We start from the raw sequence: 24,326 nt of genomic DNA on the forward strand, positions 1-24,326 counted from the left end.
GCCTCATCGCGGCCCGCCGTGCCCGCCGTGGCGGTAATGGGTGCCGCGGGTCAACATGACCTTTCGGCTCGGGCCGCCAGTGTGACGCGCGAGAGCACGCTGGCCGCTGGCTGGTCGCTGGGCGCACGCCTGCCGAGGTGCCGAGGTGTCGAGGTGACCCACTTACCAGGAGTCGCGTGTGCGGGGCGTGCGAGCCGCCCTGGATCACAATGCGGCGAAGGTGCGGCGGCTGCGGGCCGTGCGCCGCGTGCCCCGAGCTGACCCCGGACGACGAGCGGTGCGTGGCGGGGCGCGCGGCCGCCTGCCCGGCGCCCTGCTGGTGGTGGTGATGATGGTGATGGTGGCGACCGCCGCCCTGCGGCCTGTGGCGCGGCTGCGTCGCCAGGGCGTCCGCCATGCTCGCGCCGCCCGAAGAGCCGCCGGACGCGTTCCCCGAGGACGACCCCCCGGAGGACGAGCCCTTGTGGGTCTTGAGCGTGCCGCCCAGACCGGAGCCGCCGCCCGAACCGGAGCCCCCGCGAGGCCGGGCCACGACGGCCGCCTCCTCGTCGGCCGCGCGCTCCGGCTCCGCTTTGGGGGCTTCGACGCGCACGGGGGCTGCAACCTCCCCATCGGCCTGCTCCGTCGGGGTGGCAGCGGGGGCGCCGGAGCCGGAAGCCTCGGGGGCGCTCATCGTGGCGACGCCTGGGCGGGCCCGTCCGCACTGCCTGGGCACCGCCAGCGCCCGCTCATCCAGCCCCAGCCTGGGCCTGGGCGGCCTGGACCCACAGCTCCAGCGCGGCCCTCCCGCCAGCCCCGGCCACGCCTCGCCTGGCCTCCCCGGCCTCCCCCCCGGGTGCTCCTGGTTCCCCGTCTCGCTCGCGCCCCCGGCCGGGGGTCGGGATCAACGACAAGGACGTCCTGGCGCACGCTCTCCAGCCGACCCACCCCTGTGCCGTCCCGCGCCGCCCTGCCCCGCGCCGCCCCGCCCTGCCCCTCCTCGCGCTGGCCGCGCTGGTCGATACGCGGGGGGCGCTGCTCGCCACGGCCCGGCCCGTCACGCCCCACCCCACCAGTCAGCTGTTGGGAGGCGCACGCCTCGGCACGCCCCCGCCCCGTGCGCCCCGTCACGACGCCGTCACGGCGCACGCGAGCAGCGCGCCACGGTTCAAACCGCGCGCGAGTACGCGAGGGGGGCGGAGCGCCGAGCCAGCGGAGTGGAGCCTGAGTGCCTCACTGACCGCGGCAGAGTCCCCGCGCCCCAAATTGCCAATATGCCGCGCCTTGCCAGGCCTAGCAGGGCCTTGCCGCGCCGTGGGGTCGGAGAGGGCGAACATCGAGTGGTAGGGAACACGGCAAGCAGGCGCGCTCCCCGCCCCTCGGCGCCGCACCCCCGTCGTCGTGTAGTACGTCGGCGTGTTCCCCGTGTTCCCGGCCCGCATGGCCATAACGGCACTCACATGTCGGCGTGCTCGGCGTGCCCGCGCCCCGCGCCGCGGCTGCGAGGCAACCGTGTCGCGCACACAACACACTCACCTGCAACAAACAGAAACCAGAACACCTGTTGTAGTCGAACCCACGCAGTCAAGCACGCACAAGGCAGGGAGACAGAAACACAGAAAAACGCCGGCCGTGTTCCCAAACCCGCGAGGCGCGCGAGGCGGCCGGGCGCAGCCGGGCGTGGGTACCGCGGCGCGGCCAAGGCACGGCTGCATTTCGAGTCGCGGCTTCGCGGCCGACCCACAGTCCCATTCCCAATTCCTCCTCCTCCCAGTCCCAGTGCACTTGCACATTCATTCCGGAGCGGCACGGCTGGGCAGGGCGTCGACAGCCCGGCTGGGCCCACCACCTGCCGCCCCGCGGGCCCGCGCAGCCCTTCCGACCGTCTGTCTGTCTGTCTGTCTGTCCGTCCGCCTGTCCGACCCGCCGTCTGTCCGCCTGTCCCCCTCGACCGCGGCGGCACCTTTCCATTAACGCCAGTGATAAGTTACAACTGGCGAGCGGCGGCACGGCGGCCCAACAACAAATGGGGCGTGATTAGCTTTGGCACGCGAAAATAAAGTATAACGTGACGTCACGCACACACACAGTGTGTCTCATCGCCCACACAAGCGCCACACGGGCCAGTCCTTAAGAGAGCCAACCAGGCGAGCGCCCTCCCCCCCTCCCCTCCCCACCCGTCTCTCCTCTCGCCTTGCCCGCCTCGCCAGCCTTGCCGTCGTAGGTCCATCCTACGCCTCGCTCTACACATGCTGCAGCAGGTCCGACAGACGGCTGCACCCAGCCCATGGCAGCCTATGGCCGCCACACGCTCACATCCTCCACCAGACAGAATATACGTCTTTCTGTGTGTCGTCGTCCCCGGACTGTTCCCCCCGCCCCTCTCCCGTCTTTCGCCCATCCGATACACTTGGATGACAGCGGATACACCAGAAAAGGACGCGCATCGACGCACACTGCCATTTGCATTTCGACACGAAAAAAAAAGAAGAGAGGAAACTGCAACGGCACGCGCGCGCCTTCAGTTTCATTTTCATTTCAATGTTGTTTGCGGTTTTTTTTTCGCAGTCACAACAACACGCCATTTGGGGCAAACAAATAATCAGCCGAGTGCCGGACGACCGTGCTTGACGAGCGTGCTTGACGCTCGAACTCGAGTCGCGACTCCAAGGTGGCGGTCGCGATCGCTATCGGTGCTATCAGCCGGCGCAGCCAGCCACCTTGTCAGGCCGCGTGCGGACTCGCGGACACGGCGCACTACCCGGCGGGGCGGGGCGGGCCACAGTGGGCCAGAAGACCAGTGGAGGCGGCCAAAGCTCTAAACGCGTTTTGAGCTCCAGGGTCGCTTAACAGGACTCGAAGCCAGCGTGTGACCCCATCAATGGATTCCTCGTTCGGAGAGCAGTCCATTGGTGGGGTCACACGTTCGGTTCGAGGCCTATTTAGCGACTCTGGAGCTCAAAACGCGTTTAGAGTTTTGGCCGCCTCCACTGGTCTTCTGGCCCACTGTGCGGGCCGCGGGCCCCAAACTAAGACCGCCAGCCTTGCTATCAAGGCGCCGACACGCCCAGCCTGCCCAGACCGCCAGGCCGGCGAGAGGGCCAGCGGGTAGGCAGCCAGCCACGCCCGCCCTGGCCTTCCGCGGCGTTCCGCGGCCAGCCCGTCGGGCCGTCGGGCCGGCCTCCACGTGCTAATGGCGCAGGCAGCGCAGGCAGCGCGGCGAGGCGCGATATCCGGTGCACCAGGCCAGGCCGGCAGACTAACGGCCGGCCAGACACAAACGGCTGCAGCGCCAAAAACAAACCCCCTGACGTCACAGCCGCTATCTAGTCCTGTGGGAAACACACCGCCGGGGCGGCGCGGCGCTGCGTGGCGTTACCTCGATGTGGTAGTTGAACGTGTGGTGGCCCTGCGCGCGGCGCACCACGGCGGGCGAGGCCTGCGGCGAGGCGGACGACGACGCCGCCCTCTTGGGCTGCTTGTTGAGCCAGCGGCGCTGCACGCGCGGGGTGGGCGCCTCGGCGTGGCCGTGGGAGTCCGAGTGCGTCCGCGACAGCGTCACGGGCCGCCGGTTGGCCGCGGCGCCCTGCACCCGGGGCGCGGCGCCCGACGGCAGTCGCTCGGACTCACGGCGCACGATGCTGGTGCCCGGGGTGCCCTGCGCGCCCTGCGCGCCCTGCTGGGCCTCCAGGCGCTGCAGCTGGCGCTCCATGGCGGCCAGTTCCCCCAGGGGCCGCCGCGCCAGCTCGCGGTCCGCTTCGGCCGAGTCGGCGGGCGACACCACCGTCTTGGGCACCATGGCCGCCAGCCACTGCGTCACTTGCGCCGGGTCGCCGCCGCGGCGGTACTGCTCCTCCACGGCGCGCAGCTCGCGCAGGTCATCCTGGCTGGGGCCGGGCTGCAGTCCGGCCGGGGCCTCGTCGTCGGCCGCGGCCGCCGTCGTGGACGTCGACTTCTTGAGCGTCCACTCCTTGAAGAGAGGCTTGCGCCGCGAGTCGAGGCGCGCGTCCACCGTCATGTTGTGCTGCATCCTGGACACGTCGGGCTTCTCCGTCTTGAGGATGTCCGTGAGCCGCACCAGGCCCGCGTGGCCGCCGTGGCCGCCGTTGCCCGAGTCCGACGAAGAGGTGGTCGCGGCCGACGTCGCGGACCCGGCGGTCTCGGCAGCCGTCTCGCGGGGCGCTTCGCGGCACTGTGGGGTGCGCTTCTTCCAGCCCAGCATCTTGAGGGGCATGCTAAGGGACACGCTCAATCATGACTCGGCTCGGCGAACGCGGCCAACGCACACACCAACACAAACACACCGACCAAACTCGCGCACGCGTGGATCGGCTCGCGACTGGTTCGTTCGACTCCGCGGTTTGCCCGTCCCGTCCGCGCGAATGCCGCCACGTAGGGCACGAGGTGTGCGGCGCGGCGGGGCGCGGCGGCGGGGAGGACACCGGGCCCCCACTCCCGAACGGGTTCCCCTCCATTCCATTCTCCATCGTTAGCTTCCTCTCCGTCCGCCCGTTCTCCCTTCCTCTCCCTCGCCTTCCCGCCTTCGAGCTTGTCGATGTTGATAAGGCCCGCGCCAGATAAAAGGCTGGCCGAAGGTCGTCGGAAAACACCTATAGCACCGCACCGCCAACACCGCCCCAACGACGGGCGGCCCCGCTAAAATCCCATCCCCGAGCCGGCCGTCGTCGGCGTGGTCGGCGGGGGGCCTCGCCGAGTAGAGGGGCCGGGCCCGCCGGGCTGGAGCGGGGCACCGGCGGCTCCACTACTAGCGCCCCGGCCCGGCCCGCCGGCCAAGAATATCGCGCAGCAAAAATAAATCCAAGGCAGCGCGAGCGAGCAGCCCGCCCGAACCACTGGCGAATGGGAAGAGCGACGAGCCAGCGCGAACTCCATCCAGACGTCGAGGAAAGGGCCTGCCCGCCCGGTGCACCGCGGCGCCGCACAGTCAGCCAGAAGAGCGGTGGAGGCGGTGTCAGAATCCCGGACGCGTTTTGAGCTCCAGAGTCGCTACAAGGGACTGGAACCGAATGTGTGACCCCACCAATGGATTGCTCTTCGAACAAGGAATCCATTGATGGGGTCATAAGTTCCGTTCGAGTCCAGTTTAGCGACTTTGGAGCTCAAAACACGTCTGGAGTTTGGGCCGGCGGCGCCGGTCTTCTGGCCCACTGTGCGTCGAGAGCGAGGCAAAGTGCGAAGCCTGCCAAGCCCGCGGAGCACGTCCCGGACCGCCCAGCGTCCTCGGCGTCCTCGAGTCGCCGCGGACACACCGGCCTTTACCCCAGGCACGGCGAGGCGACGACGGCGCCCGAGTGCACGTTACACCCGGGCAGTCAACAAGCCCGGGCTGGGCTGGCCGCGCCGGCCGCGCCGGGCCGCTAACGCGGGGTGACACGCGCTCGCCAAGTCCATCGAATACAATTACCAGAGTCGTGGAAGAAAGAGAAAAAAACAGTCCCCTCCCGCTCCCGCCCACTCCTTTTATCCACCACTCAAGTGACTTAATCCGCTCCGATACGCGCAGCCGGCCGACCCATCGTCGAAAAGAAAGGAGGCAGCGCCGGAAAACGCGTTTTCAAAAAGAATATTCCATTTCTCTATTTTTTTCAATTAGAGTTTGTTGTTGCCTTGGAAATTGCAGCCGGGGCCCCGCCGCTGCAATTCGGCAATTCGTCCGCTTTTCCGGTCGGCAACGGCACGGGCCGCGCTGCGCTCGCTCCCACGGCCACCGGCAGCCAAGAGCAGCAGTTTGGCGGTAATCGTCCACACCGTGTCATTTCGACTGTTGTGTGTGTGTGTGTGTGTGTGTGTGGCGCCCGAGTGTTGTACCGGCGAATTGTACACCGGCAGGCTGCGCGCTGTGCGCTGCGCCGCCATGGGAGCAGCCACGTCGGTTGCGGACCGGCCCCGGCCTTGAGACGTCAGCGAGCCGGGCTAGCTGCCCCCGAACCCAACCCAACCCAAAGTGAGCAGCAGCGGCAGCAGCGCGGTTGACTTTAAAAGTTTCGGACGGCGGACGCGACGAGAGTGGAAAACCGGCAGCCCGGCCACAGGGCGGCGCAGGGCGCTGGGCGGCGCGGGGAGGGGTGGACGGGAGATGTACGTCGCGTCGCGGGTATTTACTACCCTCAACTAGTACGAGCCGAGGCAGTGGCGTCTAATTGCTCCAAAACACAAACACGGACACACACCCACACACACAGAGGCCCTTTACTCAAAGCGATTCAGGCCCCAGTGTCACTGTCTTGTCAAACGCCGGCAGCGCCTGCCTCTCGGATGGCAATCTACCCCGCGCAATCGCGGCCCTGCCTTACGTCACACGGACGCGCGCACGCACGCACGCACACAGACGCCGAGCCGAGTCACTAGCACACACACACACACACACACACGCACGCACGCACCGAGTCTCGCGGACACGCGCGAAAGGGGCGAACAGGCCGCGGGGCCGGCCGAGCCACTACTGATCGGGTACCAGAGCCCATGCACGCTGCACGGCGCAGATAAGCCTCGCCGGGGGCCTACACGGACTCGCCGCGAGTCGGAGCGAGACAGAGAGGGGCGCTGGACGGCGCGCGTTTCCAGTGCCGGGAAAACAAGGCGACTGGAAAGGCAAGGCGCCAGCCGCCACCCGATGGCTCCATTCAGCGCCAGGCCAGAGGCAGCCTAGCGCGACAGCAGTGTGGCGACAGTGGCGAGCAGGCCTGCCGTGCCTCGTGCCTACCCTGGTCCTGGCGGGGCGGGGCGCTATTGTCGGCGCGCTGACAGCGGCACTATCAGGCGGCAGGAAGGAGCGCCGGAGGGCCGGGCAGGGCCACCGCCGCAAGGCACTCCACGGCCAGGGGCGGCACGGCTAGCGCCAGGAACACGGCACGGCGGGGGATGCGAATGGCGAATCAAAGAATCATTTATGCCAAGCCGACTAGTGGGCCCGACAGCGACCAGAGGCCCGGCCGGCAACGCGACGGGGGGCCGGTGCACCGCGGCCCCGGTGGGGCTGGTGGGGCTAGCAGGCGGCCCAGGCGGGCACGCTGACATGGGTCTGACGCGGGCCCCTATCACCACGGCGACAAGCCCCGCCGCCACGCCATCCAGGCACACACTAGTTTCGGCGCCCCACACGGCGAGGCCTTGACCCAGAGCGGAGCAGAGCGTTAGCGGGACCGAAATATGCCCCTTCGCCTCTTCGCCACGTCTCGGTGGGTCGGTCGCAAAAGGGCCCCGCAAAGGGCCCGGCCAGGCACACGCAGCCCGCCACACTGCCACAAACCGCCCCCGCCGCGGTCCCAGCGGGCCCCAAGCCCGCAACCCCTGCCGGTGTGAGCCGCTGGAGCACGCTGGAGCACGCTGGAGCAGGCTGGAGGCCTGGGGCCGCCTGGGGCGGGCTGGAGAAGATGGGTCATGACCTCTTCGCTCGGGTCCAGCCGCGGAGCCCACATCAACCGCGGCCTCACGATGAATGAAAACCGAAAATTTCTCCGCGAGAATGGGAGGCTGATAGTTGAACCAACGCCCCGCCCGGCGAGCGCCAAGCCCGCCTAGCGCCAGGCCCACGGCCCGCTGCCAAGGAGGAGCGAGGCGCCATCTGCCGGCGGCGCCCCGCACTGCAAAGCCCGGGCACACGGCGGCTCGACGGCACGGCGCAGCGCGCGCAGCGTCGCGACGCCAGTGGCGCCCTCCAGCGGCGGCCTCCCCAAGCTCGACGCATCTCGTCTTCTTCGCGGTTTACTTCACACGGGCGGGAACGGGCGGGGCGGGGCGGGGCGGCGGGGCGTAGCGCGCGGTGAGTCATAAGCAGTGGGGCGAAGCGTGCAGAAAAAAAAAAGACAAACCCGCCTCCGCGGGGAGTAGAACCAACGACCGCAAGCGCTGTCCGCACCGTCGATAGTGGTAGCCAAAGCCGCTGCAGCGATATCTTTTACCCGACAGAGCGGAAAAAGTGAGAAACATCTAGGCGGAGAGGGCGTCCAGCCGATCCAGCCAGTGAGACGAAGCTACACGTCTCAAACCGCCCTGTCTCCTAAACCATATTACGTACAATAAAAGACTCTTCTCTGGCTGGACTAGGAAAAAAGGAGAGTAAACAAAGTTAACTGTGCACACCGTTGGCCGCAAACGACCCCCCGCGGAGGCAATGTGCACGCACGCCCCCCCCCCCGGTATCCGGAATTCCTTTCATTTATAATTCGGGTCGATGGAATCGGTGATGCGATTGCAGCCGGCGACTGCACTGTCCCGCCGCCAGTGCCGCCCCCGCGACGCTCTCTAGTGCTATTTCGAGCTCGATTTCGACCCCCCACCCCCCTCCCTCGGCGCACACGTGCCAGACACGTGCCCAGGGCCCCGGCCAGCGCGCAACAACGGTAACCAACACTGCCGGCAGGACGACGAGGTTCCGGGTTCAAACCCCGCCACCGGCACTTTTGGCCGGCCTTCGTGTTGGCGGCCCTGCAGTTGGATGAGCTGACCCCCGCGGCCGGGGAGCCCGGGGCACTTACCCCCGCGGCACCGGAACCGGCACCGGAACCGGCACGGGCCCTCCGGTGCACTCTGGTTCCGGTGCCCTGCGGACGCGTCGCTCATCCTCGGCCGGCCAGAGCCACGGCCCAGAGCCACGGGGCGCAAACACGCCGCGTTCCCACCGCCCGCCCCGCCCCGCCCCGCCTGCAGGTGTTTTGTTTACACGGCTCGGCAGCGCCACGCTGGCGGCGCTACGCCAACGAGACGGACGCAGCGACGCAGCACGCGGCGGCACGCGGCGGCACGCGGCCCGAGGAGGCAGAGCGCGGCCTGCGCGGCGGCACGGCAGCCACTTTGCAATTTCAATCCCGCAGCCAGCGTCTACCGAGACGCCCCCTTCCCCCACCCTGGCGTTCGCTGCCATTATGCAGCCAGCCAGTAGTGCCCTTGCCCCACATGCAGCGCGGCGGCGCGGCGGCGCAACGAGGAGCCCCGAGGCTCGGGGGCCAATTGCCCCGGGCCCCGGTCGCGAGCACAGTGAGGGCAGTCCGGGAGTCGAACCGGGCCGCGCGACCCACCGACGGGCACGCCTGGATGGACGGATGGATGGGCCCAGACTCGGCTAGCCAGGCCACCACCCGGGGGGCCACCTGTTCACGGCTTCACTCACTCACACGCACACACTCGCACGCACAGCCTACGGGCCGATCGGACGGAAATCACCAAGGCTGTCTGATGACGTCACGGCCCCGCCCTGCCCACCCCTTTCACACGGCGGACCCACTCCACACGTCGCCGTCGGCGCGACGTCGGCGCGCAGGCACTAGACCGCCACCGCCACGCGCCACGTTCGCGACGGCGGTCCGGACCGTCCTGGCCGCGGCGGGCGGGACGGCGTACGACGGGCACGTCGATCACCACAGCACGACGGACACGACGGACTCGGCACTTGATCGACGCGTCGAGGCAGACCGAGCTAGCCAGGCAGGCAGACCGCCGCACCGCCGTCCGTCCCAGCGCGACTCGGGCTGACGGACGAACTGAGTGGTCCGCGGGCCGCGCTGAGCTGTCGGCGCCGTCGGCGCCCAAACCGAACCAAAGGCCGCGTCCGAAACGGAAAAAGGACAAGAGGAAAATAAGGCGAGCGCACGCCGCGTCACTCCCCCTCTCTCTCTCGCACTCGAGGAGCGCGACGGGGAGCGACGAGGACGGAGCGCGTTGCCATTAATTAAGGCATGCGGCTCGGCGCACCGCCACTCATTGACCACATCCACCAGCCGGCGGACGGACCGCGACGGACAGACAGACAGACAGACAGACTCGATGCTCTAATACACATTAGGGAGAGTAAACAAGCAGAGTATATTTAGCGCGAGGGGCATCACACCGCTAGTCCGCCACACCAGGCAAAATAAACACAATGGCACTTGGCGCAATGGATTCTGACGGATCATGCCCGATCGGCGCGGAGCGCCACAGCACACTGGTGGCGCCGCTAAGTCTAGGCCGGCCGGCCACATGCACTCGTGCAGCGCGGCCAGCGCGGCCCGAGGGGCCCTAGAGGGGCCGCCACGCCATCCACGGCGGCGTCCGAATTCGCATGCCGCGCCGCGCGTGCTCTGGTGGGAAAGAGAATCGAGAACGACAGACAGCCCCCCCCCCCTTTTTCCCGTGGCCTTTCGCAAACAGCTCGTTCGTTCAGAATTAATCCCTCCATCACGAGAGCGGGCACCACAAAAAAATAACAGAACGTCACCACACAAAAGTGTAGCAGCAGAGAGCATGGCACTACGCCGGTCGACCTACAAAAAAATTGGAGGGGGGAGGGGGTTGCCGCCAGGCAAGCGCGACGAGCCCAAAAACGTCCCGACCGCACTGGTGCGAACCTGGCAGAACCTGGCAGAACCGCGTCCACCACGCTCTTGAACCGCGGTGTGTCCGCCAAGGCAGCCAAGGCCGGCGCGGACAGGGACAGCCTCGCCGGTCCTCGGCCACTTATCCAATGAGGCAGGCCGACGGTGCCGACGGCAGGGCCCCTAAATATAGGCAAGACGCACAACGGGAGCGACAGACAGAGACAGAGAGAGGCGAGGCGTCCACCCCGGCGGCGGCATAGCTTCTCGGAAACGCGGCACCGCGGCCGTTACGTGGCCATTGTGCGGTAACCGGCACTAGCGGCACTTGACGGCAGAGAGCCGCTTGTCGAAAACGGGCAAACTTTCACACTAGTATAGCACCGCCGCGTGCCCTGGAAGCAATCACAGCGCACGGCCGCTGCAAAACCAAGAGACGGAGAGACTGTTCACGCTGGATTAGTTTTACCGCCGCGGTGGCGGTGGCGAGTCCCGATGCTCGCGGCGAGACGGAGACTTTCACTGCGGCACGGGGCAGCGCGGCGGCGGCCCACACGAGGGTGGCGCCGAGGTCGCGGCGTTGCGTTCCTCCCGTCTCCACGCTGCGCGGCCAGCGTCTCCAGCAGTGCAGCGTCCAGTTAGCGTCGCGACAGTGCAATCGACCAGTTCGGGGATCAATGCGCCGAACAAGCCAACAAATACACAATGGGCGCCGACTTTGATCCAGCCCCGCTGGCATCGCGCGCCTCGCGAGGGGGGTGCAGGGGGCCGCGGCAAACAAGAGGAGCGCGGCCGCCACTCGCCACACTGCAAAAGAGTGGCCCAGCACGCCGGCGGCCCCGCCCCCGCGGAACGTGACAACGTGACGGCGGCGCTGCTCCGGCAGCTGGCGGCGCGGTCCGCCGTCGTCAGTCAAGTTCCTGCAGACCTTGAGCTTCAGATGATTCGACACTGCTGCCGCGGCGCGCCCCCCGCCCACCGGGACCACGGCGGCAAGTGCAGGACTAGGCCGCCGCGACGGCCGCGACGACTACACTGGTCAGTGGAGAGACAACAGACTCGGCGCGCGAGGGCCCTCCAGCGCCAACCCTCTCCTGCAGGCGGCCTCTACCAGCCTCTACCTCCGCCAACCTGGCCCTGGCGGGTCATTGCCATTTCTCTCCCCCACCCACCACTACGCTCATGCGGCTCACCTTGCTGGGCGTGCTGTCCCCCCGGCCATGGATCGGGTCCTTTGCTCGAGTACTCCGCGGTGCACATACCTGAAACAACAACAACACAGCGTCATTACACATGCAGCGAGGCCGGCAGGCACACGACCAAACACTGGGAGGGCCGGGGAGAGGGCGGAGATGGGATGTATTCCTGCCACGTACGGGGAGCCCCTGGCCCCAGGAATGCAGAGACATTCTCGGGGACGCCTCCACTTTGAGGCGCGAGACGCTATTAGCATGGGCGCAGCGCGCGACGTGGCGTGGCGTGGCGTGGCGTGGCGGGGCGTGGCGCGGCGCGGTGGCGCGAGCCCGGGGCCAAAAAGGCGGGAAAGCCTGATACGGACACAAAAAACAACGCGCAGGTGGCGCGGTGCCGCACGCGGTGCCGGCACGCCGTTCAAAACACCCCGCGCTCTTCCCTTGAGCGAGCCGCCGAGATAGCGTCACCGCGATGATGACCGTGACCCACATCAGCGCCCTGCCCATCTCGTGCTTGCTCGCGATCCGCCTCCTTTTTACTTTCATTTCCAAGCAAGCGCACGCTCGTAAAGCGACACCGTCGTTTTGGAAGTTGACGTCGTTTCTGTTGTCCCCTTTTTTTTCCGCCCCGGTCCCCGGCGGTCCCCGCACGGAGCGCGCGTGCACGCCGCAGCCTCGCGTCAGTACAGTGTGCGCTCGTTGCCACAATCACCGAAGGTCAACGCGGGGGTCAACAGGGCGGCCCGGCCGGCCGGCGTCCTCCCCCACCCCGTCGGGCCGTCGGGCCGGCAGGCCGTCACAGGGACACCGACAACAACAACAGCGAGGGGCGCCAAACAGCGTTAGCCGGCAGGCCGTCACAGGGACACCGACAACAACAACAGCGAGGGGCGCCTAACAGCGTTAGCCGGCAGGCCGTCACAGGGACACCGACAACAACAACAGCGAGGGGCGCCTAACAGCGTTAGCCGGCAGGCCGTCACAGGGACACCGACAACAACAGCGAGGGGCGCCTAACAGCGTTAGCCGGCAGGCCGTCCAGGGACACGACAACCAACAGGAGGGCGCCAAGCGTAGCCACCGCACAGGGACACCGACAACAACACAGCGAGGGGCGCCTAACAGCGTTAGCCGGCAGGCCGTCACAGGGACACCGACAACAACAACAGCGAGGGGCGCCTAACAGCGTTAGCCGGCAGGCCGTCACAGGGACACCGACAACAACAACAGCGAGGGGCGCCTAACAGCGTTAGCCGGCAGGCCGTCACAGGGACACCGACAACAACAACAGCGAGGGGCGCCTAACAGCGTTAGCCGGCAGGCCGTCACAGGGACACCGACAACAACAACAGCGAGGGGCGCCTCGGTAGCGGAGGCCGTACAGGGACACCGACAACAACAACAGCGAGGGGCGCCTAACAGCGTTAGCCGGCAGGCTCGTTGCGACGAGTCGTGTCGCCGCTGCCTCCGTCGCACTCACGGGGCGTCGCCCAGAGGTGCGAGGGAGACGGCGGACAAACGCCCCTCCGGCGTCGCTCGGCAGGGTAATTGCGTTAGGGGCGGCACGACGCGTGGACGGCACGCGGGGAATGCCGGCGGCCGGCCGAGCCTCGGACAGGGCCTACACCGCAAGCAGAGCGGCCCAGCGCGGCCGGCGCGCCAACTGGAGCGCGCCAAAAGGGAAAACCGAAACCCCAGCCGGAACCCCAAATCGGCCAATTGGCGTGATTCACCGCGTTCGCTTCGTTCCGAGCGCGGCGCCGCGGCAGGTTCCGCTACTGCACTGCTAGTGCCGTCCCGCGCGTCCCGCCATTGTGTGTGACAGCCGCGACAGCCGCCCGCACAATGGACTGAGTCATCCACTCGGACGGGCAGCCCCAAACTTGCCCTGGGCCCCTATCTCGAGGGGGCAACCTTTGCCTGAGGCCTGTGCAATGCCTCTGTATGGAAATGCCCCGCCTGGGCCCCGCCAGGGCGCGTGGCTCACGGCCGGGCCGCGGCCGGGCCCAAGCCAGGCCGACACGCTTGGCTCGGCACCGTGTCACCTCTGGAGCGCTCTGGTCACCTCCACGGCCAGCACGGCTTGCGCGGGCTCGGCCACCAAATCGCAGCAGCGCCGCGCGGCCTTGCCTGCCTTGCCGCACATCTCATCAGAGCCAATTTGCTGCGCCGGGCGGAGGGGGAGGGAAGGGGGGGGGAGGCTGGAGCGCCGCTGGAGCACGGCGTCGCGGCGCCCCGTCCGTGAGTCAGAGGCGCCCTCGCGCTGCAGTGCCTCGGGCGACTCGACGCGGCGCAACTACTACCACCACTACGAGGCGTGGCGAAGTGGAGCGTGGAATAGTACAGCTCGCAGAGAATGGATCCCATCCCGGGTTATTTTCCTCGCCGCCTGCCGCTGCAGCTGCGGCCGATGTGGCCGCTGCAGCGGCAGGTTGGCGAGGATCGCGATGTCCTTGGCCAGCGCAGTGCAGCGCAGTGGATGAGTCATCAACAAAGTGACGGGCGCCGAGTGCACTTGCGCCGAGTGCACTTGCGCCGCCAGTGCAGGAGTCGGGTTTCGAAAGGGCAGGCAGCGCCGCTGCGCCGAAACGGCTGCGAAACACCGACCGACGCGCCATGCACCTGCGCGCGCGTCGGCCGGCCGTCAGCACAACTCGCCATACGCTTGCGCACCTGCGCACACGCCGCTCGCTGGGCCGTCTTGTCTTGTCCGAGGCCAGGGGCGGAGCTGCCGGCCCGCGGTGCGCCGCCGTGCGGCGGGACAGCCTGCCTCCCGGGCGGACGCCGCCAGCGGGTCTAGAGACCCTCGGGTCTGGAAGCGGGTCGGTTCCGAAAAGAGCTTTTATCGTCGCTGTTTCCGTTGCACTCGTTGGGCGTCCCGTCTGGGTGTGAGAGGGACAAAGCGGCTGTGCGGAATCAGTCCGCAGGCCGGCGGGCCGGGAGGCGACGAGCGCGACGAGCCTCGCGGCGGCCCCCAAACCGGCCCCACGGGCCCCACGCCCACTCGGCGCGCGCGGCGCGCACGCGGGTCAGTCCCCGCCAGGCTCGGTGTGAGATCACCGCCGGCCGCCCGAACCCATCCCATCCCCGGGCCGGGCCCGGAGCGTGCCGCCGCCTACAAGTCGATCGGCGAGTGCGCCGGGACGGCGCTCCGTTCCGGCCCCCGCGTGCAGGTTACCGCCACGCCCAGCCGATTCGCGGCGGTCCAAATCGGTAGCGATTAGGACCGACAGCCGGCCGGGCCTCCTCAGGGCGGAGCGCGGGACGCGGGGCCACTGACCGTACCGCGCGGATCCTTGGAGCACTCGCCGCGCCGACGTCCGTCCCCCCGTCCGCCGGACGACCTTTCTTCGCGTTCGCGCTGTGCGCGCTGCCCGCTACGCGCTGCCGGACGCGGCGGACGGGACGGACGCGACATTATGCCCGGTGAAAGGCGTCAACAAGTGTCTCAGGGAAGAGGAAGGGAGAGGCGGCCGGCGTGGCCGTGAGAACGAACCAGTCCGCGGCAGTCCGCGGCGCCGCCTCCGTCGCGAGTCTAGCCGAGTCGACGCGGTCCGTCCGTCCGGGCGTCCGCGCCGCCGCCGTCGCGACGCCGCCGACCCTGTCGCTGCCTTTAGCCTTTACCTGAGCCCTGGCGCGTCGCGCGGACGAGTGCGGCCGGTGCACCTCCCTGCGGTTGCTGACGGAGCGCGAGCGCGCTGCGGCGACGTGGTGGCTGCCGTTGGCGCTGCCGTTGGCGTGGGCGGCCGCGCTGCTGTGGCGGTGGCGGTGGTGCTGCGCGGACGCGGCCGCCGACCCCAGCGCGATGGGGAAGGGCTCCGCGATCACGGGCGGGCTCGTCACGCTCTGCTTGTTGGGGATCACCATGTCGGCGGCGCGCGGGCGCGTGCTCGTGCTCTTGGACCGCCGCAAGAAGCGCAGCATGTGGTTCTTGACGGTGGCGGCGAGGGGCATGTCGCTCGCCGACCGAGTGTCACCGCTCGAGCGCTTGGCCGGCTTGGCCGCGCCGAGCATCCCCCCGGGCAGGGGGCCGGAGTCCGTCTGGGCCGTCTAGGCCGTCTGGGCGAGGAGGCTTCACGGCGGCGTCCTCGGCCGGGTCGGCATGGACGCGAAGAGCCGTCGCGCCGTCGTCTGTCGAAGGTGTCGACCAACTGACCACGACGAGCCGAGTCCTGGGGTCAGAGGGGGCTTGGGGTTGGGTTGCCACCAACGGGGAACGCAACCCGCAGTGTCTCTCAGTGCTGGCTGGCTGGCTGCCCTGGCTGGGCGGCCACGTGGTGGTGTTCGTTTCGGTGTTCCGCGTTCTATTCTCTGCGCACCGCTTCCTACATGCGCCCCAGGGGCCCCAGGCATGGTCCCCACTCCCCCGACGCGCCTCGCGCGCCTCGCCTCCCCGGCGTTTCCGGGAGCTTTCCGGGTGTCCCAGACTGCGGCGCTGCGCGTTGCGTCACCAGGCGATAATGCCGAACGCAACAAGGGGCGCAGGGCGGCAACGGACCGATCGCGGAGAAAACGAGAAAACTGCCGCGCGGAACGAGCAGACGGCGACGCGCGAAGGCGCCAATCCCGGCGGGACAGCGATCCCGACCATCTCTCTCTCTCGCACTCGCGCGGCGATCCGTAGGTGCGAGAGAGGCCGCGCGACCAGGCGGAGGGCCGAGCCTCCAGCCAGCGGGTACCGGCGGGCCAGGTTTGGCCAGGTCCGACGAGGATGACGAGCAGCCTCGCTTCCTACTTCGATCCCCCCTCCCCTCTCTCCCTTCCCCGCCCGGAGGAACGTCATCCCATTTTTGGTCGCGCATCGCGCACTACAGAGAACCGCGGAGGCGGAAGGCAGTCTGCGGCGTCTGCAGTGGGACAGTCCGTCAAGGGGCCGTGCTGGCCGTGCTGGCCGTGCTGGGCGAGCCGCTGGACACGACGCCGCGTTGCCGCGCGGTGCCCGCCAGGCTCCGCCAGGCCCGCGGCCTGCCCCGGCCCCGCCCCCTGGGCCCCGCTCCAGCGCCGGGCCGGCAACGCCGCGGCCCGCGCCACGCTCTACGCCCAGCTCGCCCAGCGGCCAGCGTGCATTCCGATGGGTACCGCGCGGGTACCGGCTGGGCGCGACTGGGAGCGCGCCAAAACGCGGAACTAGCCGGCTGGCAGGCCGGGCCGGTGCGTCAGCGCGTCGCCGGGCAAAATAAACAAAGGCGGGCGGCGGGACTCGAACCCGCGGACGAGGCATGTCCCAGAGCGACTGCAGCTGCTGCGCAGTAGCGCACACCGCGCCACGCCCACCCGCCGCGGCCATGCACCTGCAGCGCACCTGCAGCCTTGGCCGCCGAGCCGAGGATTTGCATACGAGATGAGGAAGACCACGACGCCAAGACGCCAGCGAGTCCCCTAGTCCCCTCCACGGTGCGCGCCAGGCGAGGCGCTCCAGACCCGCGCCAGCCAGATTCAACCCGAAATCTCAGCGGATGACAAATTTATAGCCAGCCACGCCATGTCATGGGGCGGGCCGGGGCGCTGCGAGCGAGCTTATCGTCAAGCGGCTGTAAATCAAGGCGTCCCGCCGCGCCAATGTCAAACAGCAAGTAGCAAGGGCGCGGAGCAAGGCGGGAGCAAAGGCGCTGCCGCGCAGCCCTACTGCCCAGTCCGCGCACGTGAGCGGCGTGAGACACACCGCGAGCGCCCCCGCGTGTCAGTAGTGTCAGCGATTCCGCGAGTGCGCACGCGACGCCGCGAGGAAGAGAGAGAGAGAGAGAGATCGAGCACGCGGCCGCCGCGACGCTTGAAAAATAGAGAAAAGAAAAACACAGTCTAGCAGCGCGTATAAATTCTTCAGGCCATATCTATTCGCCGCGCTGCCGCGCCAGTCTGCAAGTTTGCAGTCGGCAAGTTGGCTGCGCAGACTGTACCACGTCGGGCGGCAGAGCGGCACGTGGAGGACGCCAAGGCTGCCAACGCAACGCGGCGAACGCGGCAACCAGACGCAGGCCTTTCTTGCGACTCGCGGCTCCCCGCGCCCCCCGCGTCTCCGCGGCTCCGGCCACCGGACCCGCCCTGCCGCGGCAGTGCCGCCCAGGCCCTACAGTGCACCGGACAGCCCCGCCCTTCGCGATAATGCACGGACCGCGCGAAGGAGACAATGCGAAAATGACGCCGCCCCGCCCGCCCCGCCACACCCGCCGCGCCGCGCCCCGCCACACCCACCCCTCCCCGCCCCGCCCGGCCGCCAACAACAAGTGCAGGCTGCTGCAGCGTCCGCAGCGTCCGCGGCCAATTACAATCCGATAATGCGGGGCAAAGTTTCCCAACGCGGTCGCCATGTTTCCGAGCGGCCTGACGCGCGTCACCGCCACGGCCTCAGAGTGTCGGCCCAGCTGCGGCAGCACGTCGCAATCTACGCCGTCGTCGCCGTCATCCTGGTGCCGGCCAGCCAGCCAGCATGGAGACACAAAGGGACAGGGGTCTAGGGGGTGGTCGCGGACACCAACCACCAACGGGACGCCGGGGACTCTTGCTTGTCGTCGGCGAGGAGGACGATGACGATGATGAACAAGAAGAAGAGGATCCAATCACATCCCTCCGACCACGAATCTTCGGCGGGTCTTTCGCCAGTCACTCCACTCCGGGCGCTTTACACCGTTTCGACCAACGGGCACCCTATCAGACCAAAAACTCAGACACACACCAACTTCTCGAGGAACGCACCACCACACGCGCTGCGACACGCACACACACACGCACGCGGAAGCACTCGCGGAGGTAGTCGTCGGGGAAGTCCCAGTGGCGGGCGCGCGTCGACACGACCACCTTGCGTGGCCACCGACAGAACACTGAGTCAGAGAGACCGACCGACCGCGCCGCGCCAGTGTGCCGCACCGCGGACGGAGGCCGCGCCAGCCACGCCACGCCAGCCGCGCCAGCCAGGCACACCGGCACCGCGAGGCGGGACGGGACGGGCGGGACGAGGAGGCCCAGCCGAGCGCGGGTCTGCAGAGCCAAGCCGGGCCGCGACCACCGCGAGGCACCGCGCCGACCTGCCGGCCAACCTGTGCCGTGCAAACCGAAGCCACGCGGTCGCCGCGTCCGTGTGCAGCGGGGAGCCTCAAGCGACCTCGTGACGCGATAACCCCGCCGCGGCCCCCGCATCGCCGGAGTGAGGCAACGCCAGGCAACCTCGGCGGTGGTAGAAGATAAAATAAAAATTGGCCTCATGGCTTATCGGCGCGCGGTGCCCGGCGGTGCCCGGCATGCACAACATAATTAGGGGCGGCCGGCGGGGCTTCTCCGTGCAAAAGGACGAGGGTCACTACGGAGAGCAGCCCGGCCGAGCGGCCGAACGACGGCAGGGTAGCGCGACGGGGAAAGACGACGGCCAGATCGATGTACGTCCGCTAGTCGCCACGCCACGCCACGCCGCGCCAGGCAGCGGGGTGAAGTGACGTCCAGTCCAGCCCGGCCGGCCAGCTCCGGGCTGCACTGCCAGCCCCGCCAGAAGACACGCGACCGCATCACTATAAATACCCCAGCGGGGCGCGGCGTGGCGCTAGGCGGGGCTGCCGGTGGCGTGACAGGGCCCTGATTACCGCGAGGGGCTTCACGGCGACGCGCCGCACGGATCATGCCGCGGAAAAAGGGGGTGGCAGGGCAGGGCAGGTAGAGTATACTCACCGCTGTCGTCAGTTCGCCCTGCTGCGCCGGCTTGGTCGTGCTCGAACTCACCTGGAAAGGACAATTTTAATCAGATAGGCGTTCACCAGGACAAACACCGCCGTGCGGCACGCCGCGTTTGGTCCGGCGAGCGGCCGGGCCGGCACGGGGCGGCGCGTGGCAGAGCGGGGCGCACGCGCGGCGCCGGGCCGGCTGGGGCTCCCTAGGCCCCGCGGGGGGCGTGGCGGCGCGCAGCGCGGAGGGGAGAGCGTCAGCCCTATCGATTGCAGTGCAGTGCAGCCACACCAAGATCGAGCCGAGGCGAGCATAGCCGGCTGTCACCGGGCCGGGGCCCGGGCCGGCAGGGGCCCAGAGCAATGACACCAGAACACCGGCGTGCCAACGCCGGCCGCCACCCCGCTGTGCACACGGCCTACGGCGCCTACGGGCCGCCCTCGCCGGGGGAGGAAATATTTACCCCACTTCCGCCAACGCCGCGCCCCGCCTTGCCCGCCTTGCTCACCGAGACAGCCCCGCCCCTCATTTCCATGTTACTGTAAATAAAAACAACCCCGCGGCCACGACGGCAAGGTCATGGCACCGCGGACGGAGGACGTCCACGGCGCAGCGCGGCCAGGGCGGCCAGCGCGGCCCGCCCGCCGACAACGAGCGCCAGATACACACGCCATTTATTTTGACAGGCAGAGGATACTGGCCAAGCCCCCCGGCGTGCGCACCGCGAGAGCCGCCAGCACCGCATGCGGGGCGTGGCGGGGCGGGGCGGGGCGGGGCGGGGCGCGGCGTGGCGGGCGGGGCGGGGCGGGGCGGGGCGGGGCGGGGCGGGCGGGCGGGGCGGGGCGGGGCGGGGCGGGGCGGGGCGGGCGGGGCGGGCGGGCGTGGCGGGGCGTGGCGGGGCGGGGCGGGGCGGGGCGGGGGGGGGTGGCGGGGCGGGGCGGGGCGGGGCGGGCGGGGCGGGCGGGGCGGGCGGGGCGGGGCGGGGCGGGGCGGGGCGGGGCGGGGCGGGGCGCGGCGTGGCCATCCGAGGGCGTGGGGAGGGGCGTGCAGTGTAGTGGCGGCGCTAATGTCAAGGCCGAGCAGGCGGGGGCGGAGCGCGGCTGTCGCGACGGCCAGTCGTCCGACTCCCCGACGCCTACCTAACCACCGTCGTCGCCAAGGGGCCCTGCACTGCACCACGCCCCCTGCATGTCACAGCCCCTGGGCCCCTAGGCCGCGGGGCCGCGGGCCCGCACCCCTCCGTTGCAGGTCACTCAACCCGATACCTCCCCCACCCTCCGCGCGGGGCGGCGCGGGGCGCCCCGACCACGTCATCGAGATCAAATTCCCCGTCACATTTCCAAACGGTGGCGCGCCACGTCAGCGTGCACCCCGCGAGGCCACAGGGCCGCAGGGCCGCAGGTGGGGCGGCGCGGCGTGTCGTGGGCCGATCGGCGACCCTCCAGGCCTCCAGGCAGTCCGGCCAGCCCCGGCCCCAGGCACAGCACTCCATCGCGGCGGCCACTTCCTCGAGCAACAAGCCGAACCCAGTGCAGCCAAGCGCAGCCAGACGCCGCGACGCGCCATATTTGAGCAAGCGACTAAAATAGCGCCACGCTGAGTTATTGCTCCGGTGTGTGCGCGGCGATAAAGGACTGAAGGGCTGCTGACTGACTCCGAGAGAGTCTCTCTTTCGCACCTGCACGGCACGCCCCGTGAGTGCGACAGAGACAGAGCATCAGTCTGCGGGGCTGAAGGCGGCGGCGTTATCACGCCAACAGCAGCCGAATCAGGTGGCGGCGCGTCTAAAGAGCGAGATGCTATCGGCGGCAGTCGAACCCGCGCCCTCGGCCGCACCGGCGCCGCCAGCACCGCCAGCACGCGAACCCGGCGTCAAGACTAGGAGGAAAAGGGGCCGCCGGGAGTCGAACCCACGACGACGACAACGGCCTCTGGGCCCGTGCGGCCGTCGGTCTACCTCTCCCGTGCGGGGCGCCACATGAGTGCGAGAGAGACCTCCCACTCGGAATCGGTCTACTGGCCTGCTCCGCGGCGTGCCGTATGCTCGCGCGAGGCAGCGTCCTGCCCTTGGCGAGGCGGGGCCGTAAGGGGCCGGGCCAAGGTCGGGGCGGAATCCAAGTGACAGGACGGGGCGCAGGGCAGGCCGGACTCCTCCGGATCAGCTTCACTTCACGCCTTTCTGCCCGACACGCCTCGTGACCCCCCCCCCCTCCTTCCCCTTTTCCTCTTTCCTCGCCCGGGCTTGTCGCCTGCCCCGCCACGCCGCCACGCCGCCACGCCCTGCCAGGCCGACGCCCCCTCCCCCTCCCCCACGCCCGTCGCGGCGCCAGGGCACAAAATGACAGACACGCACACACAACCAAATTCAGGAGCGAGGCCCAATATGCAGCACGAGGACGGAGGACGGCGCTCGCGCCACCTGCCGAGCCGACGCCGATAATGCGAACAGCCGCATGCAGAACACCCGTCCCCGCACTGTCCGGGGGACAGCAATTGTCTGGCCAAATTGATCCCCATACGCATATCACGGTCTGCATACAGCCACAAGAATTTTTACTTTTCTATGCAGCCATGCATGGAGAAAAAGACATTTCCAGGCCCACAAACTTTCTCTTACTCTTTCTCAAATTTGACACAGCACTGTTTAGGCAAAGATGCCATTCTGTACAATGATATAGAAAAGTAAGGGTATAGTTCATGACAAATGACTCTTGATTGATTTTCATAAATGTCATCATTTGCCAAACTTTGAGACCATGAAAATGTTTTACTAGAATACGATTCAATTCTTTTTGTCTTTATGACATGCATTGTCTCATGCCTTAATTAAAATGAAAAGAGAACTGGACTTACCTTTCCGCTAGCATTACTAACATGGTCAGCGGGTACAGACTCTGGCACAGTCTGCAGTGTAGGACGCATGCCGGTCGACATCGTCGCCAGTGTGAACAAAATGTGAAAATGCACACGACGCAAAGGTCACAATGTTCAGGTGTACCCAGCTGACTGTCCTACCATCCAGCATCAAGTTTGTGGATCTGTACAATGACGCATTACACCTGTAGAAACAAAACCACAAGTTAAACACATAAAAGTGCAATAGCAAAACCCACAGAAAATAAATTTAGAATCAAACGCTGCAAGTAAGATAAGACTACGTTTAAGTTGAAGTCAAGTTAAGGCTCCAGATCAGGTTACAACAAATGGTCAAAACACAAGCAGATAGGTGTGGGTATTTTTTCTACATGGATTTGGAAAGGTTTCGCATAATCTTTATCCAGTTTCTATGACCAACACTGGCCTTATCTGATAGCAGAACACACACAAGCCTCACAATCTGAACCAGACCAAATAGAAGACTGATAAGAGGCATCTGCTATCATTACAGCAGACACTCACTAGCCTTGCAGTACCTGAGCCAGCTACCACTATCCCTCAGAACATCCAGCAGGCCTCAAACACATGTAAGTACACATACCATTGAATCATTATTAACTATCAAGCAGTTCAGGAGCTTGATACCATGGTAAAGTTGATTTCAATGGTACACAGGTACAATGAAAATGGTTATCAGATATTCTATGAGTAATAGATCCTGATCATGTAAACAGTAACCTAGATAGGTATAAATATTAATGTAATAATTCCAAATTGAACATCAAAAATGACATTAGACTGCATAAGAAAGGGTAAAAAGTCTTTTCTATACATATAAATCATGTGCAACCATAAATCAAGCTTTCAACCATTCTTAAGAAATACATAGACCATGATGATCTCACAGGACTCAAAATAACTGAGCTACAGGGGGGCTCCAAGAGGACCCCCCAAACACAAAATTTTATTCTGCTTTGAGCTCAGTGCTCAAACTAACAGGCATTTCAGCCTTTAAATTAACCAAAGGCACAGCAAATACGCAATTGACCAACATCTTTCAACCGGATTGACCGAACCTGAACTGTATCAGGTACTTGGAGGTGTATTCAAACCACAAAAATAGGCCAACAGAGAGTTAGGTTAGTTGGCCTTTAAAAAGTTTTGAAGGATCGCTGTACAATTCTGGTTTCTGACTTTACACACATTCCCTTTGCAGGCAGCGACGTCCCAAAATGAGCTGGGCTCTGCCCAAGGACGCCGGCTCAATGAAAAGCCCAAAGACATGCCAGCAGGACATCCAAATCTGTTCCCACAGGTCGAGTCGAGTCGAGACGAGCACTCCAATGGCAAATAGGCTTCTCGGCTGTCCGTTCGCAGAGGGCAGCCGCAGCCGGCCGAGGCACTGGGATCTTGACCATTACTACACCGCGTCTCGTGCTCACTTTGGTTCAATTTGCGAATGCCACCCGCGGCGCAAGAGCAGCGGCTAGCCGGAGAAATGCTTCAGTGTCACACCAGCCACATCCACTCGACCGAGTACGGGCCATCCCGCACTCACAAAACAAACATTTTTTTCTGCACTTGATCGCACGTCGACATAGGATAACCAATTTTTAGGCAATGCGGCACCAACTATACTAACCCATTTAGGAGTAATAATTTTATGTTTTGTCAAACATAAACGTAAACGTCTTCGGTATTTTAATTCATTACAAACTTTTGCTTAATCCAAGATGGCCGAGTCGAGTTTTCCCCTTGCTCGTAACATAGAATTGTGTCACTGCGCAACTCGGGCCGATCCAAGCTTCTGATTGGTTGATACGTGAGTGACGTCACCTCAGGTAAACGTTCCCTTCTTTTCACGGATCTCAGGTGCCGTGTTCGGCGCGAGTTTCACTCAAAACATGAATGGAGCGTGAACCAGAAAGGCTGTGTTTATTTTCGCTCCTCGTGTATCTTTTCTTATCTCTCGTCCAGCCATTCGGCGCGGCCTTTACAGGCAAACAGAGAGTTTTCTCTTTTCACACCAGAGAGAACGGCTGTCACTTGCTTGTTGACGACCCTACCGAGGGAAAGTCAATTATTGTGTTGAAAAGGAGAGGTAGCAACTCTTACACACTCTAGTAATGTCCCTTTTAAAGTTCAGAATCCCTATACGACTTGGGGTTTGTGAAAAATCAAGCGCAAAGGCCCATTCAAGGTACTTTTCTGAAACACAGCAGCGCGCGAAAATTTGAATCCGGCAGAGCACCGTTGACGTTTAGGGGGGGCCGGCACCTCCGTGGGAGGAAATGAGGGAATTCCCTGACACATG

At 66.2% G+C, this 24,326-nt stretch overlaps 1 protein-coding gene across 15 annotated transcripts in view; it reads right to left on the reverse strand.

Annotated features, from left to right (window-relative positions):
• The window catches only part of LOC117641726 (serine/threonine-protein kinase MARK2-like), a 51,543-nt gene extending 27,735 nt beyond the window's left edge, over positions 1-23,808 (reverse strand). For 11 of the 15 annotated variants that reach the window (XM_034379292.1, XM_034379291.1, XM_034379289.1 and 8 more), the window contains exons 1-4: positions 23,655-23,808; positions 21,989-22,194; positions 19,142-19,192; positions 11,486-11,554 (exon numbers count right to left, since the gene is read on the reverse strand). In XM_034379292.1, coding sequence (XP_034235183.1) covers positions 11,486-11,554; positions 19,142-19,192; positions 21,989-22,069 — 201 coding nt within the window. In that variant the 5' untranslated portion in view covers positions 22,070-22,194; positions 23,655-23,808. Of the gene's footprint in view, positions 1-11,485; positions 11,555-19,141; positions 19,193-21,988; positions 22,195-23,215; positions 23,352-23,454; positions 23,603-23,654 lie in introns of those variants that run through there. The other 4 variants (XM_034379288.1, XM_034379286.1, XM_034379287.1 and 1 more) reach the window with 4 other exon arrangements.
• Between the last annotated feature and the right edge of the window lie 518 nt (positions 23,809-24,326).

Source organism: Thrips palmi, unplaced genomic scaffold, assembly GCF_012932325.1.
Source record: "Thrips palmi isolate BJ-2018 unplaced genomic scaffold, TpBJ-2018v1 HiC_scaffold_15, whole genome shotgun sequence".
NCBI lineage: Eukaryota > Metazoa > Arthropoda > Insecta > Thysanoptera > Thripidae > Thrips > Thrips palmi.